General features: G+C 48.8%; 1 protein-coding gene across 1 annotated transcript in view; it reads left to right on the top strand.

Moving 5' to 3' along the window:
- The first annotated feature begins 3,120 nt into the window (after nucleotides 1-3,120).
- ARFGAP3 (ADP ribosylation factor GTPase activating protein 3) overlaps nucleotides 3,121-21,777 on the top strand; it is a 77,096-nt gene continuing 58,439 nt past the window's right edge. The window contains exons 1-5 of the mRNA XM_007941791.1: nucleotides 3,121-3,273; nucleotides 3,868-3,986; nucleotides 14,007-14,079; nucleotides 16,349-16,480; nucleotides 17,062-17,145. Of these exons, the coding sequence (XP_007939982.1) occupies nucleotides 3,121-3,273; nucleotides 3,868-3,986; nucleotides 14,007-14,079; nucleotides 16,349-16,480; nucleotides 17,062-17,145 (561 nt within the window). The remainder of the gene's footprint in view (nucleotides 3,274-3,867; nucleotides 3,987-14,006; nucleotides 14,080-16,348; nucleotides 16,481-17,061; nucleotides 17,146-21,777) is intronic.

The raw sequence follows: 21,777 nt of genomic DNA, 5'->3' as shown, positions 1-21,777 counted from the left end.
CGGGCCCCGGCTGGCCTGCTCCATCCGCGCACACCGGGCCCCGGCTGGCCTGCTCCATCCGCGCACACCGGGCCCCGGCTGGCCTGCTCCATCCGTGCACACTGGGCCCTGGCTGGCCTGCTCTAGCCGTGCACACCAAACCTCTGCTGTGGTCACCTCTGACCAGAAGGCCATTTCCCACACAGGCTCTTTTGCCACTTCCTTTCTTTTCAGACCCTATTCTTCAGGGCACAAATGCCTCCGGGACCCCATTCCAGAAAACACGTTGCATCTGTGTTTGCTCATTATGATTCCATCTTATAACTAATTGCCTTGCCGGCTAGGGTGTGGGCTCCATGAGGGCAGACTCCTTCTGAATCATCCTTGTGTGTCCAGCACCTGGCACAGTGCTGGGCACCATGCTTGACAGGTAAACCAATACCCAAACCAAACCCACTGCCATTGAGTTGATGCCAACTCTTAGCAACCCCCATTGGCTTTCCCACGCTGTAAATCTTTACAGAAGTGCATTGCCTCATCTTCCTCCTGTGGAGCAGCTGATGGGTTTGAGCCACTGACCTTCTGGCTAGCAGCCAAATGCCTTACTCACTATGTCACCAGAGCTCCTACTTGGTAGATGGGATGGCATAATAACTAGTAGATGAGTTGGAGAGGAAATGCAGTGACCTCAAGTGTTTCTTGTACCGCAGCGCCTGTGACAGTGCTTGGCTTACAGCAAGAAATCAGTAAACATGAGATGTCCGGGCCACAGCAGTTGGTCTCTATTCACCTGGAGCAACAGAGGGAGAAGGAGAGTCAGGAATAAGAGGAGGAAATGGATGTGTAGCTAATTGCCTCCGTGGACAACCACCTCCTTTGCCATGAGACCAGAAGAACTGGATGGTATCTGGCTACTGTTACTATACATTTTGATCAAAGATTCTGGAGAAGAATCCTGACCAAAAGGGGGAAATGCAGAATAGAATTTCAAATTCTCATGGAAGTCAGACTTCTGGAGCCATGGAGGCTGAATGAACCCCCAAAACTGTTGCCCTTGAAGACCAAAACCAAACTCACTGCTGTTGAGTCGCATGCAACTCATAGTGACCCTTCCTTGGGTTTTCAGAGAAGTATCACTATGGAAGCAGATTGTCCAGTCTTCCTTCAGAGGAGTGACTGATGGGTTTGAACTGACAGCCTTCTGGTTAGCAATCAGATGCCTGAGGTACTATACCGCCAGAGCTCCCCTGTTACTCTCAGATGATCTTTCGTCTTTAAACCAAAATTATCCCTGACGTCTTCTTAAAGCCCAGCAACAGTTGAGCTTCACAGTGAAGAAGGCCAGCCCGGAGCACTGGCTCTTTAAGACCTGTCTCTATGGGGTCAGAGTGACAATAGCAACTGCAAAGTTGAGACAGGAACCTTAGGGAGCAGCGAGTTTATGCTCAGGGGGAGGAACAGCTCAGAAAAGGGAGGGGAGGATGGATGCCTGACTCACACAGCGTGGTCAGTGACCCTGAGTGGTCCGTGGAGAAACTGGGGAATTGGCGTATGTTTGCTGCGCAGATTCTCAACAAGAATAACAAAGAAGAAGTAAATCATGTGAAAGACCACAAGGTGAAGCGACTGACTCCTTTCATGCCAGTTGTCACCCCCTGCACACACGCACACTCTTGCATGCTTAATCCCAGCCTGTCGTGGTCAGGGGCTTTGGAAATTTCACCCGTGTTTTCTCTCTGGTGTTGCCCACAAGAGGCTAGAAGCCAGATCTTTCTGGATGGTTATAGCTTGGACATCCTTCATGTAGGGGCTCTTCTATAAAGTGTATGTAAAGTATTCTTTTGTCTAGAAAAAAATAAATAAGTTCTCCCACTAGTAGAAATTTTACTATTCCATTGTTCTGAACATAATTAATTGTAAATACTAATCTCTGTGAGAAGCCCTGCATGTTTTAAAGTGCTTTAAGCTCCTGTGACCAGATGGAGAATGCTTGACCTCAGTCAGTGATGAGGGGGCTCGTGATAATTTTTGAACTGGTGGTAAGTTGGGAAAGTTGTTCTTGGGTGAACCAGTATTTGCTGAGTGTCTGCGATGAGTAAGGCTGACGTTGCAGGCTCAGTGGGCGATACAGAAACACCCATGCCATTCCGTAAACATTTGCGGAGCATTTACTGACCACGCACAGCTCGGTGCTGGCAGAGAGGGAAGACGGGCGACCGGAAGTGTTGCTGCCCCTTGAGAACCCCTCGTACCCCCAGTGAGAGCGCGATTCTGGGTAAGGAGCTGTGTGGAAAGAGGGGCTGGGCAGAGTGGAGCAGGCCACAGCCTCGCATACGGGCACATCATTCTGTCATTGTCAGGTGCTGTTGGTTGACGCCGTGCACAGCAGAATGAAACACCACCTGGCCCTACCCCATCTTCCTAATTGTTGGCATGCGTGAGCCTGTTGTCACCACCACTGTGTCAGTGAGTTTTGTTGGGGGTCTTCCCCTTTCTCACTGACCCTCTGCTTTACCAAGCATGATGTGCTTCTCCGGGGACTGGTCCCTTCTGATAACATGACTGAACTATGAGAGACGAGGTCTGGCCATCCCCGCCTCTAAGGAGCATTCGACTGTACTTCCTCCAAGACAGATTTGTCCGTTCTTCTAGGAGCCCATGGCCCACCCTGCTGAGGTAGTTGTCTATTGCTACATATTAAATCCCTCCAAGACAGCATCTTAGAACAACACACCTTTCTTGTCTTGCCCACATTCTGAGGGTCAGGAATCTGGAGTGACTTAGTGGGATGCCAGGGCTCGGGATCTCTTGTGAGGGTGTGGTCAAGCTGTGGGGCCAGGGCCACAGTCACCTGAGAGCTGGAGGAGCCCCTTCCATGCTCACTTACCTGCTGGTCAAGGGGCCTTGATTCCTTGGTGGCTTTTGGACTGAAGCTCATGGTTCCTTGCCAGTTGAGGCTTTCCCCAAGGGCTGCCCTAGTGTCCTCAAGATATGACAGCTGGCTTGCCCCAGAGCTAGTGAGCCAAGGGGTAGAGGGAGCGAGCGAGAGAGGAACCCATGACATCTTCCATAACCTCATTGCGGAGGTGACATGCTGGCACTTCTGTCACATTTGACTGGTCACACAGACCATCTGGTACCATGAAGGACGTGGTCCACAAGGGTGTGAATGCCACGAGGCAGAGATCATTGGGTGCTATCTTGGCTACCACACCCTTCTCCTCCTCTGGCTGGGAGAGAAATGTGTGCACGAGGACCTACCATCTGGTCTCGAGCCACCGTCCAGGGTCCCTGGTAAGGCCTTAAGTCTTCCAAGCACTGAGAGCTTGCAGGGCCTCCTTGGCTAGTTCATTTCTGTGGCTAGTGGGATCCCCACTGATGCTGCAGGGATAAGGAATGTTTGGGGTGATATACAAACCTAGGTCCCCTCCTCATGCATTATAAAAGAGAAATTGAAATTTGAGGGTTTTTTTCTTAATCTTGGTGAGATGTTTTCTAAGAATCATAGTTTAAATTGTAAAGTTTAAGAAGCTTTCAGGCTAAGTCATGTATTGTAACTACAGGTTGATTCATTTGGCTAATGTAAATGATGGACAGTTCCCAACTTACGATGTACTTGAGTTAGGACAGCCTGCACTTACAACCGTCCATTTTCACAATTTGTGTATTTTTTTATGTATGTACATATTAAAATATATCTGTAAGTTTATCTGTAATGTTTCCAAACCCCAAAGATTGAGTTTATGAAGATAGCAATAATAGAAGGCACTAATAACGATAAAATGAGGTAATCGGCTGATGTCAGAGCCGACTTTCGACAGTCCTGGCACCGGGCCCGTCGCACGTCACAGACGACCTCTAACCTGTGATGGATTGTTTTTCTTCCAGATATGTTTTGACTGTGGTGCCAAAAACCCCAGCTGGGCGAGTGTCACCTACGGGGTGTTCCTCTGTATCGACTGTTCAGGGTCCCACCGGTCGCTGGGTGTTCACTTGAGTTTTATCCGGTAAGTGTGGTTGTCCTCGTCGCGGGGATCGGGGTGATTGCATTGTTGCAGGGGCTCCTTCCTTTTTCTCCATATGTTTGCTTCAACATCAAGGAGTTGTTGTTATTTGCCGTCGAGTCGGCCCCGACTCATAGTGACCCCTCCTTGGGTTTCCGAGGCAGTATCACTACGGAAGTAGATTGCCCAACCTTCCTTCCGAGGAGTGGCTGGTGGGTTTGAACCACCAACCTTCTGGTTAGCAGTCAAGTGCCTTAGGCACTATGCTACCAGAGCTCCTACATCAAGGAGAGTGACAGGTTAATCACGAGTTGCGGAGACTGAAGCCTCACATAGTTAAGTAAGCTGGGAAGAGGAATGGTTTTCTGTTCAGTTGCTGTTATGCAGAGACCAGTGTCTGAGACCGAGGTGGTGATGGGAACATCTTCTGTGAAGTCAGAATGGACAGTTGTGGGACAGTTGGCCCCTTCCTCTTGGTGCTGTCTAACGGTGTGGAGGTACCGAGGAGTCTTGCTGGCACACACTTGGGGTGGGAGGGAACTGACGTGCTTTGGGTCTGTCCCACACCCCATTGAGGTGGAGAGTTGTGTATGTGGCCGAAAGTGCTCCTTACCCTGGTGTTCACGTCCAGCTCCGTCCTACATCTATGGCTTCCGGGGGCACTGATGTCACAGAGGACTTCTGTGTGCACTTGCGTGGCAGTTTCAAATGTTTATAACGTGAGGGTCTTTCTTCTCTTTTGGTTGGCAGTTTCAAATGTTTATAACGTGAGGGTCTTTCTTCTCTTTTGGTCATAAGACTTGGGCTGCCGTGGGTTCCTGCTGGAGTGTAGCCTGTCTTCCACTTCGGACCTCGTAGAGTAGCCTACACGGCGCCTCTGTGCCCATCAGAGAAGGGGTGCAACCCCTCTTCCCCCCCACAGGCCAGCAGGAGGCGGGCAGTGGCTGTGTGTGGCGTCAGAGGCATTGAAATAACCCAGCTCAGGGCTGGAAGCAGAGCAGGGCTTCCTGGGGGCGAGACTCAGGCCTCGTTCCTGCTACTGCCTCCAGCTAGGTCACCTGTGTCCCTGCCCTGCCTTTCTCTGGGGAAGGGCCCGGCTAGGTGAGCTGTGTGGGGTTGGGGGCAGTTTTTAAGTGTGATGTAAGGGGTGCCACTACAACTTACTGCTCCACGAGGGTTTGCTTCTGTAGGACAGCCTGTTACAATCGACATAGCTGTCGTTTGGGACAATGGTGCAGAAACTCTGTGGTGACCACGACAACACACTTTTCTTTTTTCACATATGAACTTACTAAAAATAACCCCCTGATGCAATGCACGCTTTTTCCCGAAACCAGTTCATCAAAGCGTGACCTGCTCGGTGCACCCAGTCGCATAACGCCATCGGAGTTGCTGAGAAGGGGAGGTGGCTTGTGTCCTTACCGCCAGCATAGCCTCTTTCCGTTTGTTTTCATCCTGTCTGTCCTTTTTCTCCCCAGACTCTGGGCTCAGAGTATAGTTAATGCACCATCTAGCCCTTGTCTCCTTTGTAAATGGGAAGGATTTTGTTGCCATGGCAACTTTATTTTTAATGCATTTTTCTGCCCCTGAGCAGTTGTTAGGGTTGATCCACAGGAACGTACTCGGGTCAGAGCCGACGAGCACTGGACTCCAGGGAACACATCACTTCTCTCTTCCCAGTGTTCTTTCCTGCTTCCTGTCTGCCCGCCTCTCCCATTGTAACCTGGTCCCCTCCCTTCCTCACCACTGAAGCACACTGCCACTTTAAGTCATTTTGGGAAGCTCCGTGGTTTTCTGACGTGTCCCGCAGTTGAGGGAAGGACCAGCCCAGAGCCCTGAGGCTGGGCCTCAAGATGTGTGTGGTGCTATTTCAGACTTCATCACTGGTCTTTTAGAAGTCAGATAAATAGAAATGTGTGAGTCACAGCACATCTAAATAATTCAAAAACATCTGTATTAAGAATCATTGCATAACTTTGGAAAAGGATCGCAACAATGGTGGTGCAACATGGAAAATGTTGTCAATGTCCCTGAGCTGGAAATGGGGACGCTGTTATGTTGGTGAATGTCTTGCTGTGTATGTTTTCACCACAATACAAGTAAAAAAACATCACTATACAGCCCACGAAGAGAAAGTCAGGGATAAAAACTGTGCAGTAATAGTTGATTTGTTTTGCGTTCTTATTGGGGGCAGGCGGAATGCTCTTGAAACAGTTTTATTGATTAGAAAAAAAAAACCCAAGACACTGGCTCACTGGAAAAAGAAATCCAAAGAATATAGTGTGAAAAGTGAGAGTCCCCCCGTTGAGCCCCTCTTTTCTCTTCTGCCCCCAACCTCCCCTTCACACACACGTGCACGTGCACATACACACACACAAATGCAGCCTTGCAGTCCTATTCCCCTGGAATAAACACTTAATGCTATGCTTATTTAAATAGAAGATTTGTTTTGTTTTGGTTTGAAGTAGAATTTCAATAATTGTACAAAGAAAAATATACTAACTATGGTGTTTTGGTTACCTAGTGCCATTTTGACAGGAATATACCATAAATGGGATTGCTTAACAAACAGGAGTTTCGTCTTATTATTTGGAGGCTTTAAGTCCAAGTTCAAAGTGCCAGGCTCTAGGGGCTGGGTGAAAGCCCCTCAACCTTGGGGTCCAGCTCTGCCTCCTGCTCCCGGCCCACTGGAGCTAGAAGCTTTTCTTCACTCAGGCACCTACTGGCTGCTGAGGCTGACAAACCCAAGGTTGACAAGTAAAAAGGCACAGTCCCGATGTTACCAAACCACACGGCAGGCCATTAATTCAACTCTCTTGAAAGTCCCAAGGTCAGCAGAGCATGGCAGGCTGCTGAACAACGACACGGCTACATGCAGGGTCCAAGCGTGTCATAGGCTAGAGACCATCCCCAAGGCTTCTCCTTATCTACGGGAAGCAGACCACATCCCTAAGGCAGCTACTCAGCTGCTTGTGGTAGATCCCACCATGGAGTTGCCAGTCTCATCATGGGGAATGACCACCTCCAGCTGCCCAGCCACTCACCCAGGCCCAGCCAAGTTGACACACAAACTTAACCACCACATATGGTTTTGGCAAGCCAAAAGGGGAAGGCAGGTTAGGAATCTGTGGAAGTGGTAGGTGTTTTTGGGAGCTGATCTCCAGAGGGTCCCCTGGAGCTGGCCTCTACCCACCTCCTCCTGGCCCTGAAACACCTCACCTGAGTCCCTGTGGTTTCGGTTTCTTGGGGTTGTCCTCCTCCTCTGGCTATATTTCTTCTCAAGTTCACCTTTAAGTATTTCATGAGGTGAATGGGCCCCATCATTGATTCCCTCTGTTGGGGTGGGGTCGGGGCAGGATTGTACATGCACAAAAAGGAGATGGACTCCCCCGGGGACCCACGTCTCCTTCTGGGGGAAAGGTGGACAGTGTGTGAAGCAGACTGGGAGTGAGCCAAGGCGAATCATCATTGCTCCTAGGAGGGAGTGAGTCAGGTCCCTTCCTTAGGCGGACCAGTGTCTGAGAGCCAGTCTGCCAAGGGCATGTCATCAAAGCATTCGTTTGGAAATTCCAGAGTTATGATGGAGAGGGTTCCTGTTAGCCCAGCTCAAAAGCAGTTCGTTTTTAGTTTTACCTTCACTTGTAAAAAATACACAGTGAGAAATGTTTGGCTTTATTTTTTTAAAAGAGAGTTTAGGACCAAATGTTGTAAGGCAGATTAAAAAAACAATTGTCCTAGAGGTAAATATGACTCATAGTGACCCAATAGGACAGAAGAGGACCGCCCTCAGGTCCTCCAAGACTATACATCTGTACGGAAGCAGACTGCCCCATCTTTCTCATGGGGAGCCATGACAAGTGGGTTCGAACCACTGGCCTTTTCTGGTTAGCAGCCAAACACTTAACCACTGAGCCAGCACTCCTTTAAGGAAGATGAGCAAGTTTGAATACTTTGGGCCTCAGTTCTGGGATGTACTTGGGTTCAGCCCATATCTGAGTACCTGTTTAGTGCCAGGCCCTGGGCTAGGCACTGGAAAAGAACAGACAACACCCCTTACCCTCTGACCTTAACTCTTAGTGGAGGATGCAGAGAGGTGCAGCACAGTTGACAGTGTTGCCATGGTGATGGTAGTGATGATGAGTACTGTAGCTTATTATGAGCCAGGCACTCTTCCAAGTGCTTTCAGAGCCTAGATTTTTTGTTTTTCAATTTCTTCAAAAGCAAAAAAGGGAAAACTATAATCATCCCTACTTTACAGATGAAGCAAGTAAGGCTCAGAGAGGGTAAGTAACTTTTCCAAGGTCGCACAGCAATTGAGTGGCAGAGTTGAGATTTGTACTCTCTCAAGGCTGTCTCTAGACTGCTGTTACCCCACTGTCCCAGAGGAAGTGGGGGGACATGTCACTCAACCTGGATGTGGCAGTTAAGGCTGTGTGTCAACTGGCCAGGCCATGGTTTTGAGTGGCTGGGCACCTGGATGTAGTTATTCCCCATGACGAGGCTGGTAATGACCTCCATGGTGGACTCTGCAGTGAGCAGCTGAGTAGCTGCCTTCAGCTGTGGTCTCCCTCCAGTGTGTAAGGAGAGGCTTTGAGGAAGGCCTTGAGCTTTGGGCACATCCGGATCCTGCATTTGGCCAAGTCTTCAACTCGGTGGCCTGCCTTGTTGCCTGCTGATCTCAGATTGTTCCTGGACTTGAACCAGTGGCCTGCTGTGTTGTCTGCTAGTCTTGGGACTGTGCCATTTTACCTGTTGATCTTGGGTTTGTCAGTCTCAGCAGCCAGCAGCTGTGTGAGTCAGAAAATGCCTCCAGCTCTTAGTGGGCCTGGAACAGGGAGCAGAGCTGAATGAAATCCACGACTGAGGGGCCTTCACCCAACCCCTGGAGCTGGCCCTTTGAACTCGGACTTCTAGTCTCTTAAACCATTGGAGAGTAAACCCCTGTTTGTTAAGCCATCCACAGGTGGTGTGTCTGGTGTAGCGGCACCAGAGAACTGAGACACTCATGAAAAGTGGTGCCTGGGCAGGGTCTTCCAGAGAAAGGATTTCTGAAGAATTGCATGTTTGCTAAAGGAAGGGTAGTTTAATCATTTTGCTCAGTAATCAGAAACTCTAAGTTCTAAAGGAGGCTCTGTGTTTTTCTGTCTTTAGGAAACCTGTTCTTTTGAAGTGTGATTTCATCTTTCCTGTTTATACATCACTGTGAATGCACTTTCCATTCTCTGTTGGTGTTACGACATTCGCTCTCCATGTCCACAGGTTCTGTGCCCACAGATCCAAACAACTGCGGATGGAACATGGGGGAGAAGCAGTTAAGTGGGCAGAGCAGCCCCTCAAAGGCTAAGAGGGGGTGGGAAGAGCTATTCACGTGGTGTTTACATTATATGAGTTATTGTAGGGCATCTGTTGTTGTTGTTATGTGCCATCGAGTCGGCCCTGACTCATAGCGACCCCTCCTTGGGTTTCCGAGGTGGTAGCACTACAGAAGTAGGATTACCCAACTTTCCTTCCGAGGAGTGGCTGGTGGGTTTGAACCGCCAGCCTTCTGTTAGCAGGCAAGTGCCTCAGGCACTATGTCATCTAAGGTGAGTGAATGTACATGGTGTGTGTGTGTGTGTGTGTGTGCAATATCCAAACACTGGGCCATTTTATGGAAGGGACTTGAGCATCTGTGGATTTTGTTATCTGCAGGGGTCCTGGAACCAATCCCCTTTGGATCCTGAGAGATGATGGCATTAATTTCAAGGTAGCTGGTGGCTTCCCAGTAGCTCCTGGGCCCTTCAAAGGTGAACCGATGCCGGCAGTCAGCAGTCTAAGTGGATGGGCAGCATCAAGTGCGTCGTGGTGGATCCGACGTCTCTTTTCCTGTCTTTCTCCTTTGCCCATTTGGTAGATAGTCTGTAGACCCCATTCTAAAACGTTTGCATCCCCTCACCTTAGTGTGGGACACGTTGTTGGTAACAGGCTAGCCTTGCCTTTTGTTTACGGATTCAGTGCGCAGACTTGTAACCCTGTTGCCCTGGCGGGTCTCCAGTCAGTGATCCCTTGGTGAGTTTTTATTGGTGGACTCTGCAGTTTGCACCTCTGCCTTGCCCTGATTGGCTCTTAGATCAGTGGGGCAGAAGGTGCCGTGGGGGGAGGAGCCCCCTGCAGTGACAGTCCTGAGTTTCTCCCCTCCCTGTTGGTGATGAGCAGCTCTGGTGATGCAGAGGTTAAAACATTTGGCTGCTAACCAGAAGTCACCAGTTTGAACACACCAGCCACCGTGCAGGAGGAGAATGAGACAGTCGGCTTCCATCAAGGTTGACAGCCTTGGAAACCCTATAGGACAGTTCTGCTCTGTCCTCCAGGGCTGCTGTTGAGCTGGAATCAACTTGATGGCAGTGGGTTTGTGATGGTGTTGTTGGGATAGGTCCGTATACCTGTTGCTAAGAGTACGAGCATCTGCCAGGCTCCTGTTAGGAGTTAAACTGGACAAGCAGATGTTGCTGTTGTTGTTAGGTGCCGTCGAGTCACCTCCAACTCATAGCGACCTTGCGTACAACAGAACGAAACCCTGCCTGGTCCCGTGCCAGCCTCACCATCCTTGCCACACCTGAGCCCCTTGTGGCAGCCACCGTGTCAATCCATCTCATTGAGGGCCCTCCCCTTTTTTGTTGACCCTCTGCTTTGCCAAGCATTGTACCCTTCTTCAGAGAATGGTCCCTTCTGACACCATGACGAGAGTAAGTTAGACGAAGTCTAGCCATTCTCACTTCCAAGGAGCATTCTGGCTGCACTTCTTCCAGGACAGATTTGTTCATTCTTCTGGCAGTCCATGGTATTTTTAGTTTTCTTCACCAACACCACAACTCAAAAGCATCAAGTCTTCTTCAGTCTTCCTTATTCATTATCAAGCTCTCACATGCATATGAGGCAATTGAAAATACCATGGCTTGAATAAGTCACATCTTAGTTCTCAAGGAGACATCTTTGCTCTTCAGCACTTTAAGGAGGTCTTTTGCAGATTTGCCCAGTGCAATACGTTGTCTGATGTCTTGACTGCTGCTTCCATTGGTGTTGATTGTGGAAGCAAGTAATATGAAATCTTTAAGAACTTCAGTCTTTTCTCCATTTATCGTGACGCTGCTTATTGGTCCAGTTGTGAGGATTTTCATTTTCTTTATGTTGAGATGTAATCCTTACTGCAGACTGTATTCTTCAGTCTTCATCAGTAAGTACTTAAAGTCATCCTCACTTTCAGCAAGCAGAGTTTTGTCATCTGCGTACTGCAAGTTATTAATGGGTCTTCTTCCAAATCTGATGCCACATTCTTCTTCATATAGTCCAGCTTTTCGGATTATTTGCTCAGCACACAGATTGAATGAGTATGGTGAAAGCATGCAACCCTGACACACTACCTTCCTGATTTTAGACCAGGCAGTATCTCCTTGTTCTGTTCAAATGACAGCCTCCTAGTCTATGTACAGGTTCCTCATGAGTGCAATTAAGTGTTCTGGAATTACCATTCTTTTCAGTGTTATCCATAATTTGTTATGATCCACACAATCTAATGCTTTTGCAGAGTCAATAAAACATAAGTGAACATCTTTCTGGTATTCTTTGCCTTGAGCCAAGATCCACCTGACATCAGCAATGATATCCCTCATTCCACGTCCTCTTCTGAATCCAGCTTGCATTTTTGGAAGTTCTCTGTCAATATACTGCTGCACCCATTTTTGAATTCTCTTTAGCAAGATTTTTTTTTTTTTAATTTTATTTTGATTTGGGTAAAGATTTACAGAGTAAATTCACTTTTCATACAGCAGTTCACATATACTTTGTCTCATGTCATTGACCAAAATTTACAATACAACAGCTCCCCTCCCACTTCCTCCCCATAGTTACCTCTTCCCAGTGTCCATCCCTCCATACTCTTCTGCGCCCTGAGCTGTCTCCCTGTGCATAAGCAGCCCTTCCTTCTCCCATGATTGTTCTCTCCAGGGTGTGTGTCTACTTGAGGTAAATGTTTAACTCACTTGCCTGTACTTTGTTTGGCTGGAAACAACAGGTGTGGGTTCAATTCCAGACCTGAAGGGCAGCTAGGGGCCATAGTCTCAGTGGTTTCACCAGGCTCTATTGGACCAGCAAACCTGGTCCCCACCTTCTCTTTAGCAAGATTTTACTTGCATGTGATATTGATATTATTTGATGATTTCCACATTCTGTGGGATCACCTTCTTGGGAAGCATCTGTGGATTTTGTTATCTGCAGGGAACCTGGAACCAGATACAAATATGGCTCTCTTCCAGTCAGTTGGCCAGGTAGCTGTCTTCCAGATTTCTTGGCATGGACAAGTGAGTGCTTCCAGCGGGGCATCTGTTTGTTGAAACATCTCAGTGGGCATTCTGTCAATTCCTGGAGCCTTGCTCTTTGCCAATTCCTTCAGTGCAGCCTTGACTTCTTCCTTCACTGTCATTGGTTGTTGATCATATGTCACCTCCTGAAATGAATGAACATCGACCAATTCTTTTTGGTGCAGTGACTCTGTGTATTCCTTCCATCTTCTTTTGTTGTTTCCTGCACCGTTTAATATTTTGCCCCTAGAATCTCTCAGTATTGCAACTCAAGGCTTGAAGTTTTTCTTTAGTTCTTTCAGCTTGACAAACGCCAAGCATGCGTTTCCCTTCTGGCTCTCTTACTCCAGGTCTTTGCACATTTCATTGTAATAATTGTCTTCTCCCACTGCTCTCTGAAATCTTCTCTTCAGCTCTTTTATCCTGTCTATTCTTCCATCCTCTTTAGCTACTCTCCAAGGGCAAGTTTCAGAGTCTCTCCTGACATCCATTTTGGTCTTTTCTTCCTTTCTTCTGTTTTTAATGACCTTTTGCTTTCTTCATGGATGATGTTCTTGGTGTCATGCCACAGTTCCTCTGGTTTTTGGTCACTGGTGTTCAGTGTGTCAGATCTAATCTTTAGATGGTCTCTAAATTCAGCAGATACCAAAAAAAAAAAAAAAAAGACAACCCAATGCTGTCGAGTCAGATCTGACTCGTAGTGACCCCTCCTTGGGTTTCTGAGAAGGTATCACTATGGAAGTAGATTGCCCAACCTTCCTTCTGAGGAATAGCTGGTGGGTTTGAACCGCCAGCCTTCTGGTTAGCAGTTAAATGCCTTAGGCACTATATCACCAACCAAACCAAATAAAAACTCACTCTCGTCAAGTCGGATCCAACTCATAGTGACCCCTCCTTGGGGATCCGAGGTGGTATCACTATGGAGGTAGATCATCCAGTCTTCCTTCCGAGGAGTGGCTGGTGGGTTTGAACTGTCAGGCTGCTGGTTAACAGTCAAATGCCTTAGGCACTGCACCACCAGAGCTCCTAAATTCATATAGCTGACTCGAAAAATCCAAATAGCACATCTTTCTTGAGTTGAGGCCTGCACCAAATTTCACATAATCCACCAAGAATGAGGCAAAGGGCAAGCGGTTATTCCAGCATCCCTACCCAGTGGATCACGTCCCCATGCCCTAGAAGAGACAGCTGCCTGGAATTAGGGCAGCAGAAGTGCTGCTGGCCTGGCCTGGTGGGGTCCGTCTGTTGTGGTCTGGCCTGGTGTGGCCCATCTGGTACGGTCTGGCCTGGCGTGGCCTCTCTGGTATGGCCTGTCCTGGCCCAATAGGCCTGGTGTGGCCTGGTGTGATGTGGCCTGGCCTGGCCTGGTCTGGCATGACCTGTCTGGTGTGGTCCGGCCTGGTATAGCCTGGGCTGGCTATCCTAGTATGGTGTGGCCTGGCCCAGCATGGCCTGGTCTGGCATGGCCTGCCTGTGGTCATGCATGGAGGAGATGAGGCCCTTGAGGAAGAGGGAGAGCCACCAGCTGTCATCCCCTCTGGAGTCATAGCATTCTGGAAGTATGTGTCTTGTCAATACAAACTTAGAATTGTCTAAGGCCTGGAGACCAAGGCAATGCTGTTCTCAGAAGTTCCATGGTTTGATTCTGGGGAGAAAGGATTAATATTTCCGAATATTCTTTCCATAGGTCAACGGAGTTGGATTCAAACTGGTCTTGGTTTCAGTTGCGATGCATGCAAGTTGGAGGGAACGCTAACGCAGTAAGTTCGTTGCGGACTCGTCATTTCCCTTCTTGTGTATAAAAAACCTGTTACACCAGTAAAGAGGGGTGCCATTTCTAGGTGAGAGTTTGGTTTTCTAAATGCAAGTACCTTGTGGCCCGAGAATCTTTACAGAGTGGGTGTGGGCCGCCCAGTGATGTGAGACTGCAACGGAGGCTAAGAGTGGGGGGCTCTGGGCTTGTTTATTCCGCTGTTTTCTCAACACCCAGTAAACACGGAGCTCTGGGCTAGGTGCTGGGGACACAGTGCCACACAAGAGCCCCTCCTCCGGGCAGAGACTGTCAGGAGGTAACGAAGCAACGAGGCAAGACTAGGTGGTGACAAGAGCTTTGGAGGTAGCAGGTCGTAGTGACCCAGAGGGACCAGGAGCTTCTTTTCAACAAATGGCCTTTTTTAGTACCAGAGGATAAAGTGTGTGCTTAGAAGGGAATCAATACTTATTGATTAAATCTTTACTGGATTCATATTTAATTGATTAAATCTGCAAATTAAAAAAAAATAAAAACCTTTTCTTTAAATCTTCAAATACATTTTATAAATCTTATAGATTAGTTTATAAACCTAGTCATTTCTGTGTTAAAATTAAGTTTTTAAATGTTTGGTCAGTTTATAATTTTAAAAAACCAGATTCTCTTAGCCCCACTTACAAACCTAATTAAGAATCTTGAAACATTTTAAACTTCATTTATAGGTTATATACATTTGATTCTCTCACACTGTTTAGACAATATATTCATATTCATAGTCCCTTAGATCACTGTTTCGCAACCTTTTTTCATTATTGCCCCTAAGCTGTTGTTGTTGTTATGTGCCGTGGAGTCGGACGTGACTCATAGCAACCCCTCCTTGGGTTTCCAAGGCAGAATCACTATGGAAGTAGATCAGCCAACCTTCCTTCCCAGGAATGGCATATGATTTAACTTGAAATTAACTAAGTAAATTGTTTTAAATTGAAATTGAATGAAATTCCTCCCTGTCAAGAGAGGCCCAATACTAAGGAATAAGGTTTTGTGGGATAAGCATGAGCTTTCAAGGGCCACAAACCATTGTAATATCTAAGATTGTTTTTGCCTTACAAGATACAATTTTCATTGCTATTACACACACCTTAACTGTTTCAAGCATCTCATTACAAACCCTTACCCCTTATCATGATGTTCACAGACTTACTCCTCAGTGCACTGCCGTGGGTCTGACTCCTGTATCCGTATAGCTGAGCCCTCCCAGGGGTGCACAGCACCCCCACCCAGCTCCAGAGGGCCAGCGAGGTGGAGGCACAGACAGCCAGGGTCAGCGCCGTGGCCGTCAGCTCCCACGGGGAGTGATGGGGGCAGGCTGGGAGCCGCTGCTCATGCTGGAGTCCCAGCCTGCCCTTCACAGGCTCTGTGACCTTAGACAACTCGTAGGGCTTCCCTGTGCTTCAGGGTGTCCGCCTGGAGAGTGGAGAGAGGACCCGTGACAGCGGGCACTGCAGTGAGGGTTTAACGAGATGGGGTCACAAAGAGCTGGGCTGAGGACTGAGCCCAGGCTGCTTTAATTAAGTTGTGAATCCCAAAAGTCGTGTCTGTGCCTGGATCCTGATGAGGTGCGTGAACCCACTTTCTTCCCAGTGTTTAAAACACTTCCTCCGCGTCTGACCGAGGTTGTGGCCTCTGTTGAAGAGCCAGGAATGTGGGGCGCTCCTAACTGTGTCAGAACCTCTGACTTCCTGGCTCCACATTGAGGTGCATTCCGCATGGATTCCAGCAGTCCCAGTGGAAAGCTTCTCCCACGGTAACTTTCAGAGTGATGAGGTGGATAAAAACCAAAAACCCACTGCCACCGAGTCCATCCCGACACACAGTGACCCCATAGCACACAGTAGAACTGCCCCACAGAGTTTCTGTAAATCTTTATGGATGCAGATTGCCTCATCTTTCTCCCACAGAGCAGGTGGTGGATTCGAACCACCAACCTTTTGGTTAGCAGCTGAGTGCTTTAACCACAGTCCCACCAGAGATCCTTGTGGAGAGAGAAAGGACCAGTTGTTTCATTTTATAATGCATGTCTCATATCCAAAACATTATCACATCTGCGAAGAGAAGTCCCTTTTGGTGAGGAAAAAGTTCTTTCATTGCTTTCCATGGTGGTGAAATTATTTGGTTTTTCACCAGTATTTAAAAACATCCCTTGTACGTATGAAGTACAGTCTGTCCCCGTACTGCACTGAATGTGCTGTTTCTGCAACCAGCCTCCTTTTCTTCTGCAGTCCTCCTTCTTCCACCAGCATGGGTGTACCACCACCGACACCAACGCCAAGTACAACAGCCGCGCTGCCCAGCTCTATCGTGAGAAAATCAAATCTCTCGCCTCCCAAGCCACTCGGAAGCACGGCACCGATGTGAGTCCCAGGCGCGCCAGACAGTCGCATTCAGACAGCATGTGTGTTTCAGTGGACAGAGTGGTTTTTGTCCCCAGCATTCTGCTTTAGAACCTGCACTTAGATGGGAAGCCCTTGGTCTTCCTTCTCAGAAATGCTTTGGGATCTGAGGTACTTGAGACTTCCTCAAGGCTGGGAGGTCCAGGTGACCAGGTGGATACGTTTCCAAGCATGCTCAGAGGCCCCTCCAGGCCTGGTGGTGGTGTTCGGTGCCATCGAGTCGGCTCTGACTCGTACAACCCCGTGTACAACAGAACGGAACGCTGCCCGCTCCTGGGCCCGCCTGACGTTCGTTGCTGTGTTCGTGCCCATTGTGTGGCCACTGTCAGTCCGTCTTGTGGAGGACCTTCCTCTTTCTCACCGACCGTCTGTTACCACGCATGATGCCCTTTTCCAGGGACTGGTCCCTCCTGATACTGTTCCTGCAATAATGGGAAATGCCAGTCCTCAGCAAACAGGTCTCTAGGACGGGTATGAAGAGTATGAAGGAAAGCCCTTGTCCCTGGATGACACGCTAAGCATTGTTCATGTTTGTGTTCTAGCTGTGGCTTGATAGCTGTGTGGTTCCGTCCTTGTCCCCTCCACCAAAAGAGGAAGATTTTTTTGCCTCACATGTTCCTCCTGAGGTACGTGTTACACTCACATGATTCTACAGTTCTCACTCTGATGCTGACAGAGGGTGTATGTGTAAAGTGTATCATGAGGGTAAAGCTGCTGTAACAAACGACCCCTGAGTAAAGCCACCTGAGCAAGGTGGGAATGCCTTTCTGGTCAAAGGTTTGGAGGTGGGCTGGCCAGGGCTGGCGGAGGGGTTTTGCTGTTCTCCACTCAGCTTCCATCAGCCTCCAGAGTGGCTGCTCCAGTTCAGGGCCTCTCCCAGCCAATGGGAAGAGACAGGAATTCAGGGAAGCAAGGCCCATCCTTTTGTGGAAAAGGTCTAGTGATAACACACATCACTGCTGCTCAGTCCTTTCAGTTGCATGTCTAGCCCTAGCAGCTGAGGGACTCTGGGAAGCATAGTCTTTATCTGGAAGCCACGTGCCCATCTAAAGTTGTTAATAGCAGTCAGCCACTGTTCAGTCGACAGCTGTGGCACTGATGCTGAATGCAGACAGGCTGGAATCTCAGTGGCCCCGATAGCGGGACACGTAGACCATGCATCAAGGCTGCTGAGAGAGGGAAAGGAGTGAATTCAGCGGAAGGTGCTTCGTGTCCAGCATGGCTACCTGTTTGTTGCCGTCGAGTCAGCTCCGACCCCTGGCACTCCCTGTGTGTCAGAGTAAAGCTGCGCCCCGTAGGGTTTCCGATGGCTGGGGTCCTTTGGAGGTAGATTGCCAGGCCCTTGTTCCGACGTACCTTGGGGTGGACTCGAGTGGCCAGCCCTTGGGTTAGCAGACAAGTACACTAACTGTCGGTGCCCCGAGAGTCTCCAGCACAGAGTGAGCCTCACTATTAATATTGTCATCTTTGTCGTCACGGTCTGATAGCAGCAGTGCCAACCCCCTGTCATCTCCCTTGGGTTTTCCTCAGATCACTAGATCAGGCATGGGCAAGCTGTGGTTGTGGGCTCCGTGAGAGAGGCCTGCCTGAGGTGAGCGTTAACGTAGCTCCAAATTCAGCCTGCCGCCTGTTTTTGTAAATAAAGTTTTATTAGAACACAGCCACACTCATTTATTTGCATATGGTCGTAGCTGCTTTTGCATTCCATTAGCAGAGTTAGGTAGCTGCACCAGAGTGTAGAACTTGCAGAGCCTAAAACATTTCTCGTCTAGCCCTGTAAGCAGTGTGCTGCCCTGCCTGGAGCCCCTGCTGTCCGGTGGCTGCCCAGCCTCCCCCCAGCCCCCTGGGGAGTGGGTTCTGTTTGCTGAACTGCTGCTTGGCTGTGCTTTAAACCATTTTCAAGATAAACGTGTATAAATTGCTAAACCTTGATTTTTATTTTTTGCTATTATAATTTACACATACATGTTATCATTAGCATCATAACCTACCCCAGAAATAGTTATCAGAAAGGAGCAGAAAATGAAAGATAAGATGGGACTCATTAGAAAAATACTCATTTAAGCATCGTGTAAAAGCTGGACATGAAATGTTGAACACAACATACACGGTCCCTGGCGCCATAAGCTGATCTAACTCATAGTGACCCCTTGTGACAGAGTAGAACTGCCCCGCAGGGTTTTCTCAGCTGTAATCTATGTGGGAGTAGATCACGGAGCTGCTGGGGGGTTCGAGCCACCAACCTTTCGGTTACCAGAGGAGACTAGAGTCTGTCGAAACCTCCTTTCTGAGGAGCGGTTGGCTTGGACTGCCGGCGACCCCGTGTGTGTGAGAGTAGAGCTGTGCTCTGTGGGGTTCTCCGTGACTGACTTTTCAGGAGGGCGCCAGGCCCGTGGGAAGCCTCTGGGAAGACTTGAACCGCCAGCCTTTTGGTTAGCAGCCAAGTGCATTAGCCGTTCGCGCCACCCAGGGCTCAACCCCCAAGTATTTCAGTTTTGCTGATTTATTCCCAGCGAGCAACCAGCCTCACACCAATCAGATCCCGCGTGAAATCTTAGTAAAGGAGAAATTCTAGACTTTTCATCTTTATCATTTTGCACTAATGAGACCTAGTTCCATGAATTGGTTCAGTGGTTCTCAAGTTTAAGTGTGCCTCTGCTTCAGATGAGTACCCAGTGAGATGACCGGAAGGCCTGCCTGGGCTGCCCAGTGACCCGCCACCCTCCCTCAGTGCCAGCCTTTGGCTCAGGGCAGGCTGCGGAGTGCGTGGAGCAGTAACTCCATTTCTGTGTTTGAACTTCCACATAATGGAGAGTGTCCTTCCTGTATAGAGAGTCCAGCCAGTCAGTGTCCTGAACAGAAGGAATTGTGTCATGAAAGAGTAAAATCAGATTAAATTACCCCAAAGCGTGCTTTTAAGTTCTTCGTTTTTGGATTTCATGTCACCAGCCAGTGCCTCTCATCCTACCTAAAGACGTCTGCCTTGTGAACACCAGCATGGTCGTCCTCTTGTCTGGGCTGCTGTCATGTGTGGTGTGGGTGGTCATGGAGGCACTTAGGAGTTTTGTTTGCTGTCCATGGTAGTGACTGACATTTGACGAGCTCACTGCTGGCTGTCACATATTTTCCACATAACATGATCGTGTTTGATCCTCGGACAGCCCCGTAGGGGAGGTAGGCCCCATCTAGAAGCACAGACTTCAGAGCCCTGCTGGCTCCTAGTCCAGGTTTTGCCTGGTTTTAGCTGCCTGCCTTCCACGATGGAAGATCCAGTTATCCTGTGCTCATCAGATCTTCAAAAGTGTAACTAGAGGAAGAGGTGAATAATACCACGGTGTGTACTTGCAGGTCCCGGTGAGGTGCAGAGCGTTCCTGGTGACAGGTAGTCCTGCCAGCAGCACTGTGGGGGCGTGGGCATCCCCACTTCCTACAGGAGTTGATAGGAAATAATAGTGTGTTTGAGACTTTTTCAAAGTAGCTGATAGTGTATATCCTCTTGTGATTCGTTACTATATAGATGGTATATAGATGGGGTTTAATGTGGAACTAGATGCAGGATGCCTGCGATCGGCAGCTGAGAAGTGTTAGGGACAGAATGATGGGCTAAAAGAAGGACGGGAGATCGGAACACCGTGGATTAGATTCAGAGATGTTAGTGTGGATCTTTGTTTATTTTAGTATATATACATATATATACCAGTTCTGCTGGTACAGTGGGTAAAGCACTCAGCTGCTAACCAAAACATTGGCGGTTCAAACCCACCAGATGCTCCGAGGGAGAAAGTTGAGCCAGTCTGCTTCTGTAATGATTAACGGCCTTGGAAACCCTCTGGGGCAGTTCTATTCTGTCCTCTAGGGGCGCTGTGAGTCGGAATCAACTTGATGGCCGTGGGTTAGAGTTGGGACAGGGAAAACGAAAGATGAACTGGAAGCATCTTGTAGGGCCAATAAGTAGATAAGTGCTTAAAAAACAAAACAAAAAACGTGCGCGAAAATGTCAGAAGGCCTCTGGCAGCAGCCTGAAAGAGCTCCCAGTGACTGAGCTACAGCCAGTTGACCAACAAATGATAGTGTTGGATTATAAATCCAAAGAATAAAGCACATATGTGTGAGTTGTCCCAGTAAACACATGATTGGATAAGTAGCCATGGAAGTGGGCTGGGGCTGGGGCCCTCGTACACATAGTGTCCACATGGGGCTGGGGCCATCGTACACATGGTGTCTGCAGAGGGTGGGGTCACCGTACACGTGGTGTCTACAGAGGGTGGGGTCACTGTACACGTGGTGTCTAGAGAGGGTGGGGTCATTGTACACGTGGTGTCTAGAGAGGGCTGGATTTATCACTCTTGTAGTGTATCGACAGGAGCCCTGGTGGTGCACTAGTTAAGTACCTGGCTGCTAGCTAAAAGGTTGGTAGTTTGAACCCACCCAGTGGGTCTGCAGGAGCAGGACCAGGCAATCTCCTGTAAAGATTGCCGCCACGAAAACCCCAGGGGGCAGTTCTGTGTCACTTGGGGTCGCTCTGGATCAGAAGGGACTTGTGGTATCCAACAGCGACAGCACAGCAGTATATAGATACGCCCTGTTTAAGATGTGAAGTTTTCACTCCCCTCCCCTTGCTTGTGAGCTGGATTTAGTGATGGCTTCCCAGGATGAGAGGATGGAAAAGGAAAAACAGTAACTGTTGAGCAGAGAAAACTGGCAACGCAACCAAAGCCAAAGCCCAACCCGTTGCCTTGAGTTGATTCTGACTCATCGTGACCCTAGAGGACAGAATAGAACTGCCACATGGTTTTTAAGGCTGTATCTTTATGGAAGCAGACACCTCATCTTTCCCCCGCAAAGCACCTGGTGGGTTCGAACCACTGACCTTCTGGTTAGCAGCCGAGCGCTTTCACTACCGTGCCACCAGGGCTTCTGTGGGCACGCACCACCAAGTGAGCAGAGTTAATGTCACCAGTGATAAGTCATGCTGACATGATACAATGAGAAGGACACCTCCCCTCGGTGGTCTTCGTCCCCCAAACCCAGTCTAAGGATGAGAAAATACCAGAGAAACCCAGTCTAGGGACCGTCTACAGAACACCTGGCCAGTACCCTTCAGAAGTGTCAGGGTCGTGAGAAACAGGGGAGTCTGAGACTGTCACAGACCTGAGGAGACGAAGGTGACATGACAGTATTCCTCGAGCGGACTCTGGAACAGAGAAGGGACATCCGTGGAAAACTGGGGAAGCCTGGATAAAAGCTGGAGTTTGTTG

This window comes from Orycteropus afer, unplaced genomic scaffold (assembly GCF_000298275.1).
Source record: "Orycteropus afer afer isolate SDZICR_OR568_19922 unplaced genomic scaffold, OryAfe1.0 scaffold00083, whole genome shotgun sequence".
Taxonomy (NCBI): domain Eukaryota; kingdom Metazoa; phylum Chordata; class Mammalia; order Tubulidentata; family Orycteropodidae; genus Orycteropus; species Orycteropus afer.
Note: the sequence above shows the minus strand (reverse complement) of the source record. Positions and strands in the feature narration are given on the sequence as shown.